This window comes from Rhinatrema bivittatum, chromosome 17 (genome assembly GCF_901001135.1).
Source record: "Rhinatrema bivittatum chromosome 17, aRhiBiv1.1, whole genome shotgun sequence".
NCBI lineage: Eukaryota > Metazoa > Chordata > Amphibia > Gymnophiona > Rhinatrematidae > Rhinatrema > Rhinatrema bivittatum.
In genome coordinates this window covers 16,346,013-16,357,285 of record NC_042631.1, presented here as the reverse complement: position 1 = coordinate 16,357,285, position 11,273 = coordinate 16,346,013, and the positions used below count along the sequence as shown (strand labels likewise).

Below are 11,273 nucleotides of genomic sequence, written 5' to 3'. Positions count from 1 at the left end.
CCTATCCGATTCACCCAGGTAAGCTTTCTATCAAGAAAACAGCCTAAATGGCAAAAGGAGAATGCATACACACAAAGCACCTGTAAAGAAAAACAAAAACCCCTCTCAAATTGACAGCAGGGTTTACCAGCAGCTGCATAATAAGCCATAGCCATTTGTGGCCCCGGAGTGGTGCTTTGCATGCTGCTCATGGAGTACCCCCACCAGTCAGGTTTTCAGGAGAGACACAAACAAACACATAGGAGGCAAGATTTGTGTACAGTGGAAGCAGTGTGCATGCTAATCTTTTCCCCGGTATATTTTGTGGATATCCTGAAAACCAGATTGGTTTAGTGGTACTCCAGGACTGTGTGTTTGAGACTATGGTCTCCATCATTTATAGTCTTTCCTCCCTCCCCCAACCCTCTTGGTATTATATAAAATGTCAAACGTAGTGAGTAATGCATCAACCTTCATGGAACTGTTTTTTTTCAACAGACAATGGAGTGCTCTGATCTCCTTCTGTCTTCATAAATTGCACAAGGATTAAGTCTCACTTAATTTCTCCATGTCTGAAATTGTCATGAACGCCAGCAACAATTTTTTGTATTAATTGAAATGCAGGTATTAGACATCAGCTTCGAAATGGCATAAAAATCTTTAGTGTCCTGCTTAATTATGAAGAAGTGTAACAAACATCTTAAAACTGCCACTTACTCTCTAACCTAAAGCTAAAACATTATATTTTCGCTGATGACATTCAGATTCTCTTGCCCATCACAGAATCACTGCAAAAAACTTGGGCACATTGGAACAACTGCTTACAGGCTATCAACACTCTGCTATCCAGCTTGAACCTCATACTTAATCCAAACAAAACAGAAATCCTCATCATCTCACCTGACGAAAACAATACCCTCACCAACTCCCAAAACGCAACACAATTCTCAAAACTAACTATTAACCACTCCACCTCAGTCAGAGACCTGGGAGTGCGTCTCGACAACAAATTCAACCTTAAATCCTTCATCACCAATACAACTAAAGAATGCTATTTCAAACTCCAAGTGCTAAAAAATCTTAAACCTCTTCTTCACTTCAGTGACTTCCGGCTAGTAGTCCAGTCTATAATTCTGTCTAAGCTGGATTACTGCAACTCTCTACTGCTAGGTCTTCCAGCCTTATCCACAAGACCATTACAGATGGTGCAGAATGCCGCAGCGAGGCTACTCACTAACACAAATAAAAGAGCCCACATAACACCTATTCTTCACAGCCTCCACTGGCTTCCTATAAAAGCTAGAATCTCCTACAAGACATTATCAATGATCCACAAGGATATCATGGGCATCGCTCACCTAAATCTAATCACACAAATCCGCCCTCACACATCACAAAGACCCATCAGGTACAACTACAAAGGTTCCTTATATGCTCCCCCGATCAAATCTACACTAACAAAACGAGCACTCTCCACAGCTGGGCCCACCCTCTGGAACTCATTACCGCCGGATCTACACCAAGAGACCTGTCATCTAACTTTTAAGAAAAACCTAAAAACGTGGCTTTTCAGGCAAGCCTATTCAGAGTCACAAGATCACTCAGACACCGGTCAAAGAGGAAAATAGTCCAACATCAGATCATCGATCACCCATATTCCCCTCAAGAACCAACCACGCCAGACCTGAACAACTCACCTGTTTAAGACTACTTCTCTGATTCATCAGTCTTCTTTAATTCATGCATAACTCGGATTTTGCATTTCAACAAGGTATATGTACCCTCACATCACAATTTAGACTATCCCTCCAATTATTCAAGATATTTATTCACGCTTTAAACATTCCTGATATTGATCTTCGTCCTGCTGACGAGTTATTATCATTATTATTGTTTATGTAATATTCAAGTTGTATTTATATTTAAGTTAAGTTGTATTTATACTTATATTTAAGTTGTATTTATAGTTATATTTATATGTGATATGTTAAGAAAATATATGTTAAGAAACGCTGTTTAATGTAACGCCTTTATTGCGACAGTTATTGTTCTATGTAAACCGACCTGATTCGATACTTGTATTGAGAATGTCGGTATATAAAAATCCGAAATAAATAAATAAATAAAACACTGTTTTGAACCAAATGACTGTCTAGCCACAATCAAGTTCTCAGCCTTTAACAAGATTTCAGTTGCTGGTTTGGAATTAATCTGAAAGTAAATTAATTCTTCCTTTCTGGAGGATCCCTTGCCTTTCAAATTCTTGAAAATTCTGGACCATGGATTGTGTTGATATAAACACAAAAGTTTAGAACATGGCGCCATAGCAGGTGCCTTGAAGACAGCTATCCAATAATAAACAATGCTGATAAAGATCTTCCAGAAAACTATCCACCTACCTTGATTCTCATCCGTGTTATCCAAAATAAAGTTTCCTTCAATGCTCTGCCTTCTTGGACAGAAGGCCAGTTCACCATCCCACACAGCCCTTACCGCAAACAATATTTCTTCAAATTTAAACAAAGGGAATTCAGTTTACATAGATATGAGAGCACATTTGATACTATTGATCATTTATTAGCTACCTCTGATATTGGGATTTGTGATGCTCTCCTAAACTGGTTTCAGTCTTTTCTTAGAAAGGAAACTTATTATGTAGGCTGGAACTCTATACTATCCCAGGTATGGCAACTTATGAGTTCTGCAGGGTTCCATTTTATCACCCAAACTCTTCAATATATGCCTTTCACCTCTAGTCAAGTTAACTCAGAGTCTTGGCTTCAGTTGTTTCTTCTATGCCGATGACATTCAGATTGTAGCTAGTCTAGATCTTAAATTGTTTTATTCTCTAGAATAATTTAATTACTGTCTCAACGAGGTTGCCAACCGACTACTCTTCAAAGGTAAAAGTGGATCCTGACAAATCTGATGTGGTTTACCAGAAACACTGAATCTTTTATTCTCTTCTCCCCCCCTCCCCTCCCAGTGATGTTAGGTACTGAAATTCAAATCAAGTTGTCATGACCCTTGGAGTCAAGTTTGACCCTCCCTCAACTTTTCTCCTCAAACCTTAGTGCAACAATCCTATTGTTTTCTGTGACTTATCAGTCGCTTGAGATTGTTTCTGGTAAAAAGAAATAAGAACATGACCCCCTTACCACAATCTCTCCACTGGTTACCTATTTCTTATTGGATCTAACTTAAAATTAGCAGCCTGTTTAAGGTAGGACGCAGTGGCCCTCCTCCCCACGATCTTGCTAACCTTCTAATTCTAACCTGCTTGCTCTCTACATTCTTCCCAGCAAGAACTACTAAAACTGCCCTCTCCCAAGAAAATTAGACTTGAGAGAACTAAACTTCTTCTACCTGTTTCCCAGCTTGTGGAATTCTCTGCTCCTCAGGTTTGTAAATTTAAAAAAGGCCTCAATACCTCACTTAGATTTATGTAACTTGGGACACCTGCCTGCAGTGAGCTGCAGTTTGACATGCAATACTTATTTTAGTTTATGCCTTTGTAAGATATTTCTTATTGTTTTATGTTTATGACTTGTATATTTTATTGTATTTTTTTCTAAGGATAATTTAATGTTTTATGTTTATGGTTTATTTTACTGTATGTAATCATGTGAATTTTATTGTACATCACTGATTTACTTATGGAAGAAAGTCGATTAATCAAATATAAACTAGTGTAGATGTATTCTCCGTGTATAAAAAAAAACTGAGACAAGCAGAGCTCATAGATTCACTAGCGTCACATTCAATTAAATACATTTCTTAACCACTGTTTCAACAGTTGCCCAAGGAGGCATATAAAGGAAAATTGGTTCTTACCTGCTAATTTTCATTCCTGGAGAACTACGGATCAGTCCAGACTTCTGGGTTTTGCCTCCCTTCCAGCAGATGGAAACAAAGTTTCGCTGATGACATATAACCTGGTGTGCCACCTGCAGTCTGCCAGAATTGACCTATACCCAAGTCAAGGTGCTATTGTACCTAAACCAATATATCTACACTTAACACATCTCTCCTGTACGAGCAGCAAGATGTGGGAAAACCCTTTAAAGGGAACAATCCTTTCCAACCTTAATATCAAAAGAAAACCAAACATGCAACCTGTGCCAACCTTCAGAGTATTTACAACTGATCGAGCGGGCTCTCCAAACCGGGCAGGACTCTGGAGTGATCTGTGGTACTACAGGAATGAAAATTAGCAGATAAGAACCAATTTTCCTTTCACTGTACATACCCAGATCAGTCCAGACTCCTCGGATGTACCAAAGCTTCCCTAAATAGGGTGGGACTGCGAGAATCCTGCTCGAAGTACACTTTCAAAGCCAATGGTATATGGAGCTTGGACATCCAAACAGTAAATATTTGGTGAAAGCGTACAATGACTTCCACATAGCTGCCCTCTGGTGGAGACACCTGTTGACATTCAACCCAGGATGCTGCTTGTGGCAGATAGAGTGAGCCCTCAATCCGATAGGAATCGCATGACCCTGACATATGTTCTCTGAACTTATTGCCTCTCAACCACACGCAATGGTGGACTTCAAAGCCATATGACCCTTTGTGCCACCCCATAGCACAAAAAGATGACTGAACAGCCAAGCTGTGAGTGGTCTTAAGATACCATAACAAGGTAAGCTTCACATCCAAATACCTCAACTCTTTTACATGAGGTACCACTGCATCCAGGTTCGGAAAAGCCGGGAGCTCCACCAATTGATTCAAATGAAAAGATGACACCACCTAGAGCAGGAAAAAAGGAACTGTATACAACAAGACTCCCACCTCCGTAATCTTTAGAAAAGGATCCCTGCAAAAGGTTTGGATAAGTTCTTGGAGGAGAAGTCCATTAATGGCTATTAATTATACTTAGGGAATAGCCACTGCTATTAATTGCATCAGTAGCATGGGTTCTTCTTAGTGTTTGGGTAATTGCCAGGTTCTTGTGGCCTGGTTTTTGGCCTCTGTTGGAAACAGGATGCTGGGCTTGATGGACCCTTGGTCTGTCCCAGCATGGCAATTTCTTATGTTCTTATGACAGAGCTTGTATCTTCAAAATTCTTCTAACAGAATAAAGTGCCACCAGAAAGAGAAATACTAGCGGACTGCAGGTGGCACACCAGGTTATATGCCAGTGCCAGCAAACACTGTCTCCATCTGCTGGAAGGGAGGCAAAATCCAGGAGTCTGGACTGATCTGGGTATGTACAGGGAACAATGAATACATAAACTAATTACATAAAAAAATGCACATCACATTACCACAAGTTACCAAAGAATTGTGGTTACCATGTTAGTCCATTTGGATGTGTGACATTAAGGGTCAAACAAGTTGCAGGTGATATCTTTTTATTGGAATAACTTAATACATCTGTGACAAGCTTTCAAGAGTTATCCTCTTTTCATCAGATCAGTGAAGAAACTGCAGTTATACAGGGTTTAACTCATCTCTGTTTTAGGTTGCCTGCATGTGTAATTAACAGTAATAAGTGCAGTACTTTGGGTGCAGATGTACCTCTTAAAAACTGTTGTAATGGATACATCATGCTTAAAATGAAAAACCTCAGAGATAGACTACCAAAATAAATTTAAGCTATATAAAAGCCTAGGAAAGAGAATTGAAAGGTCCAAAATGTTATAAAGATTTCTCGTTGTGTGGATTTATGTATGTTTGTTTTCGACTTATCTTGTTTTCTGGTTATGCTTGTTAATTGTAAACAACTTCCATTGTTACTGATTATGTGGCATATGTGTGTTTTACATATCATCTCTACTTTGGCATTGGAAAACTGTGGTTATATAATATTTTATATAAGTGGTACTCCACACCAAAGATGGGTTCATAGGATTTTTTTCTGGTGCATCAGCTTCCTGTTGGAGGGGCTGCAACAATACAGGGGATATAATTATATTTGGAGGATGTTTCCAGTTGTCCAGAATTGTTGGGAGGCAATTTGTAATACATTTCAAGATATAATTCTGCATGAGATAGCCTGGAATGCTAAGCCAGTTTCTTTTAGGCTTCTCTATTTCTAATCTTGGTTCTGATTTGTCTAAACTTGTGACAATAGATGCTAAATGTGAACTAGCCTTTCAATGGATGAAACTCTCACCACTATTTCTAACTGGTTGAAGCATGTGTGAGATGCAGTGCAAAGAAAAAAATGAAACCGAAGAGTGATTGTTCCCAGTGAGTTCTGGAGATTCACCGATCCTTTATTGATTATAGATTAAATACTTGAAAAACTGTTGCCACTGAGCCTGCCCACCGAGCCTGATTTTTTTCTTTACTTATTGTACTATGGTTTATTGTTTGGCTTTCTTCAGTTTGGAAAATATGAAAAATGTTCCATGAGACAAATATTTATAGTTCTCAGTAGGCTTATTCACTGTAGGTAATGTTGCTAATGTTCTCAATGTAAAATTCTCTCTTGGGATGAATAAGAATAAAGTTTTTGAAAAAGAGAAACCTCAATAAGGACAAAGTGTTACATTTTTCCGAGAGGTTACTACCAAAGGTTTCTCCCCAGGTCTCCTCACCTGACTCTTTTAGTGTCCCTTCAAGCTCTTTTCCTCTCAGACCACAAGGGGCCATCAGACTGGCACTGAGAGCATCTAATCCTGTTAAAATACTTAGCAGTTCTTGCCAACGTTTTGCCATTTCAATTAATCAAAATAGGAAGGGTTATGACAGTAACGACTCAGTCCCTCTCTCTCTCTATGGATAAAGACTAGATGTAATGGGGACACTTTTCCCTTCCAGGTCTTCGAGAACAACCCACATCAGGATTCTTTTGAGAGAGTCATATGGGAAATTATGGGACAAACAAAATAAAACCCCACAACTCATTTGCTGCAATATATATTTTAATTCAAAGTGAATCGACAATACACCATATATTCTTATTTTGACACTCACCAAAATAGTCACCTGGAAAACCCGCTTTTTGTGACAAAGTACAGAAGGCTTGGTCACATTTAAATCACTGAGAACTAGAGAGAAACACTATCGCAAACTGTAAGACATACATCCATAAAAATTTTCCCAGTCCTCGTATTGTAATATTGCACAGTGCAATTGCTACATGGCAAACTAGTGTAGCATAAAAATCAAAAGCAAAAAAGCCACAAATCCTACAAATTGTTAAAACAGTAACAGTTCAAACTTAACAGTTCTACATTACTGAATTTCTAAACAAATCTTCCTACAACTTGCAGTGTGATTTAACTTTTACTTTTAAACACAAGCAAAGTTCAAATTAGCAGTAAATAAAGAATATTGTTTAAAAATTAAACCAAAAGTCTTAGCACAGTAACGTAGTTGATTAATAAAACACACTGAATTCTAGTTAAAAAGTGAATACAAGGAATTCATATAAAAACTTGCAAATTAAAACAGTATGCTGATATGTTGATCTGTAGTCATGCAGTGTTTTATTTAAAAAAGCATTCAAATGAGAAAATCATGAAAATTTCAACAAAGGATGACTAGATTAATTTCTGATTAGAATGTTTTCATCCACTGCTCAATTTGTGGCAACAATTCTTAAACATTTACATGTTTTAAAAGCCAAAATAAGAGCAGTAGAGTATGTTCCAGTACATTCAGGTCAGAAATATTTACTCTGAAGATTATGTTTGTGGAGTATGGAAAAATTAAATTAAAACAAACTTTTATATCAACTTTCAAAAACTTAACACACAAGGAAAACCGCGCCAGTCCATAGCATAGTAAGGCTCATGTGGCCCCAAATTAAATGCTGAGTTATATCAGATTACAAATGCTTGTTAATAGAAACAAGGAATCTTTGGAGCCACAGATGTAAAAGTTGACAGAAAGCTGCGAGGGTGTAGGACACGTTTGCTTATACATTTTCTTGACTCCATATACTTATGCCCAACATACATGTATAGATGATTTCAAATTAAGTAGGCTATAATCTGTTTAATATACATTTAGATATCTTTTTGTACAAAATGCATAGTGTTGATTACTAAAACACTGAAATGTGGAAAAAAATAGGATCCTTCATTTCCAGTGCAACTAAAAAACCTGTCCTGCTGGTAGTTCTTAATGCTGTATTTCAGTTTTCCCAATATAAAAGTTTCAAATATAGGCACATATATTTCAGACATTCATTAAATAAAACACTGCGTGCATTTATGGAGTAAAGAAAAAGTGTATCATTAACCTATTGACCACTAGGACTCATTTTAGTGGTGTGAAATCCATAAGGAAACAAAATGTAATTCCAAAACATCAGGGGAGCAGAACAAAAGTTATGTTCATTCCAGTCAATGCTGCAGAATTAAAAAAAAAAAATACATAAAAGTTAAGTCAATTCCGCAAGATGCAGCTTTTTAAATGTCAATACAGTGCCAAGATGAAAACATAAAAAAAAAAAATGAAGTTACACGGATACATCCATTTCTATGCAGTGATGACAGCTGAGCGAGAATACTGATGCAAATAACACACCCCCAAAATAACATCTGCAATTAAATTCCATCATTTTACAATACAGTAGGTACAAGGACACTGCAAACATGTCAGCAAAATAAAAACCAAACCCCCACTTCTATTTCATGTAATCAAACAGAAATAAGAAAGTTATGCAAGAACTAGTTAATCACCTAAATTTCACAGCTATCCAAAGTGGCAATCATTATATAGCAGCTTATATAGGATACATTCAAGAGAAATGATACAACTTATTACTCTGCCTGTAAGCTACGCTGTCGCCTCCATTCACAATACCATTCCTTGAATCCTCTTGTCTACACGCGACAGCATACTGAGCTACCTTTGTAAAGAAAACTGATGAGTCAATCTTTGGTGCTGCAAAAAGCAGCTTCATTTGAAACAAACAAAAAGATGCACTAATTTAAAAAAAACCAAAAAAAAACAAAACGCATGTGATTTATGTCCCTGACGGAATGTATTAAATAAGCAGTCAATACCAACAAGCTAAAACAAATACTATAATGTAAAAAGGCTAAAATCTCTCACATGCATAAATGGAAAATTGCACACAAAACTCACATCTTGTCAAGCCTCAACGGTAAATATTTCTGGTACTACTTATCAATACTGCATGGTTTGCTCAAGCTAAGATGAAACCATATCATTAATCAATGAGTATTAATTGCATTTTCTGTCATTCTAATCAGAGTCATGCCTACTGAAAGTCCAAACATTTCAATGAACCCAACCAGACAGCAAACGCAAAAAGAAGCTACTTAGATTGTACTGCAGTTCAGATTGACAGTAAACAGATACTGTGTTCTGTGTTCTTACAATACTATCCAATAATAATTAAAAAGAAACCTGAACCAATGTCTACTGCTTAAAAATGCTCATTTTTTCCTTGAAGCTAGACCATCCTGAACAAACAGGAGAATTAAGCTACAGAAAAACATGCCGTCCTCTTGATCAGGAAAAACCAACACCAGTAAAATCATACCACAAAAAAAAAAGCATTATGCTATAAAAAATTTAGCAGATCTGAATTTTAAGTGCTGCAGTCCTCAACATTAATATTTAAGTAGTAACACCAACAACCTCAAATATTTAAGGCACTATGTGTGGGAACGGTTTACAACGCAGCTGAGATTATTAGGACAACATTGAAGAGCAACGTCTAGGCAATTTGATTTTGCCCATGCAAGACACACATGCAATGTGAAGAGCATAGTTATTTTAGATAGATAACACTGAAACAGACAAAAAAAACCAAAAAAACAAAAACAAACCTCTACTGCCACATATAGGCATCTGTTGCTCTAAATCTGTACATCAAATGGCTTCGCAAAAGTATTCGTGTCTTGCACTAGTTAGAAGGCAATTTTATAAAAATAGCAGGAGAGAAAATGGACTTCTGTTCCTGTAAGTCACCTGTCTACAGATACTATAGAACAACCCAAGACAAGTTATACCAAATGTGCAAAACACATTAAAAGTGAAGGTTTTCTTTTAAAGCTCAAGACTGTTTAAATTGCACCCAAGTCTACATGATTTGAAAAATAATTTTCTTGTGCCATGGTTAGTATTTATTTCATCACCATGTTTTTGTTTTTTTTTCAAATTGTTTGTATCATTGAGCTTCCTCAACACTGTTCTTGAATTTTCACATATACGGATACTGGTTGAGTTTTGTTGGACTCAATGGAAATCCTGTGTAAGCAGGTGATGCTGCAATGTAAGAATGTGGTGGGAAAATTGGTTTGTACCGAGTCTGGTGGATAGTTGGGGACGGTAAAAGGCGGGGATTTATGCCCACTGTGACCTGGTGCACTATGCCATTGGGATGAGAGAAACTGTAGGTTGGATGTTGTAAAATGGGTCTTGAGGTACATGGAGAGGCGAGGATATGGGTTATTGGTGCAGTTGGTGGATACTGAAGAAGTGCAGGCTGTCCTCCAAGATGTGCATGCACCGTGGTGTGGTTTGGGCTGCCACGTGGAAGGGTGAACGGATGGCTGGCAACACTGGCTGGGATATACGGCTGCTGTGTCCTCTGACTGTACTTTCCATTCCACTCCTGATGTCCAGATCCAAAGTGCTGAACCTGTTAAAATGCAGCATACAAATCATTAAGAACCAATCAGGTCACATTAAAAGATCTGGATAGACTTCCATTGTGTAAGATGCTTGAGCACAAAGGGGGAATGAAGAAACGTGGATCTATATACAGACAACAACCAACAAGAACTGAATTACATAGTCTGGGTAAACAAATAAGCATGGGTGTAGCTTGCTTATTGCGGCGGTTACTACCCCTAACTAATTAAGCTAGATATTTCACTTAGATGCAGTTTCCAACACAGCTCTTTGCATTAATGGTGGGGGTGGAAGGGAATAGAACCAAAAGGTTACTAACAGCCAAGAGTAACAGATAAGGATGAGAAAAAAAAAAAGTGCGAAACTTGCTGGGCAGACTGGATGCGTCATTTGGTCTTCTTCTGCCGTCATTTCTATGTTTCTATATGTTTCTATAATTTACTTTTATTTCTTCTTTGGAAGGTGTGTCAGTTTATTTCTTTAAAAATACAAATATGTACGGGGGCTTATTTACAAATTTTCAAAGGAAAATATAAATGTAAAATAGTAGCCATTTTCAACAGCCCATGTACCCTCAGCTTTTGAATATTGCTATAATATATGCTATTAAATTGTCAATAGGTTTACCTTCAATCAGTGCACTTAATGTATGTAAATGGGGTTTTGAAAATTGCTACAATAGTATGTTATTTTCCTTTGAAAATTACCCTGTAAGAGTTTTC

At 37.4% G+C, this 11,273-nt stretch overlaps 1 protein-coding gene across 1 annotated transcript in view; it reads right to left on the bottom strand.

Moving 5' to 3' along the window:
- Window positions 1-6,844: 6,844 nt before the first annotated feature.
- The window catches only part of HIPK3 (homeodomain interacting protein kinase 3), a 98,659-nt gene continuing 94,230 nt past the window's right edge, over window positions 6,845-11,273 (bottom strand). The window contains exon 16 of the mRNA XM_029582232.1: window positions 6,845-10,558. Within this exon, the coding sequence (XP_029438092.1) occupies window positions 10,118-10,558 (441 nt within the window). The 3' untranslated portion in view covers window positions 6,845-10,117. The remainder of the gene's footprint in view (window positions 10,559-11,273) is intronic.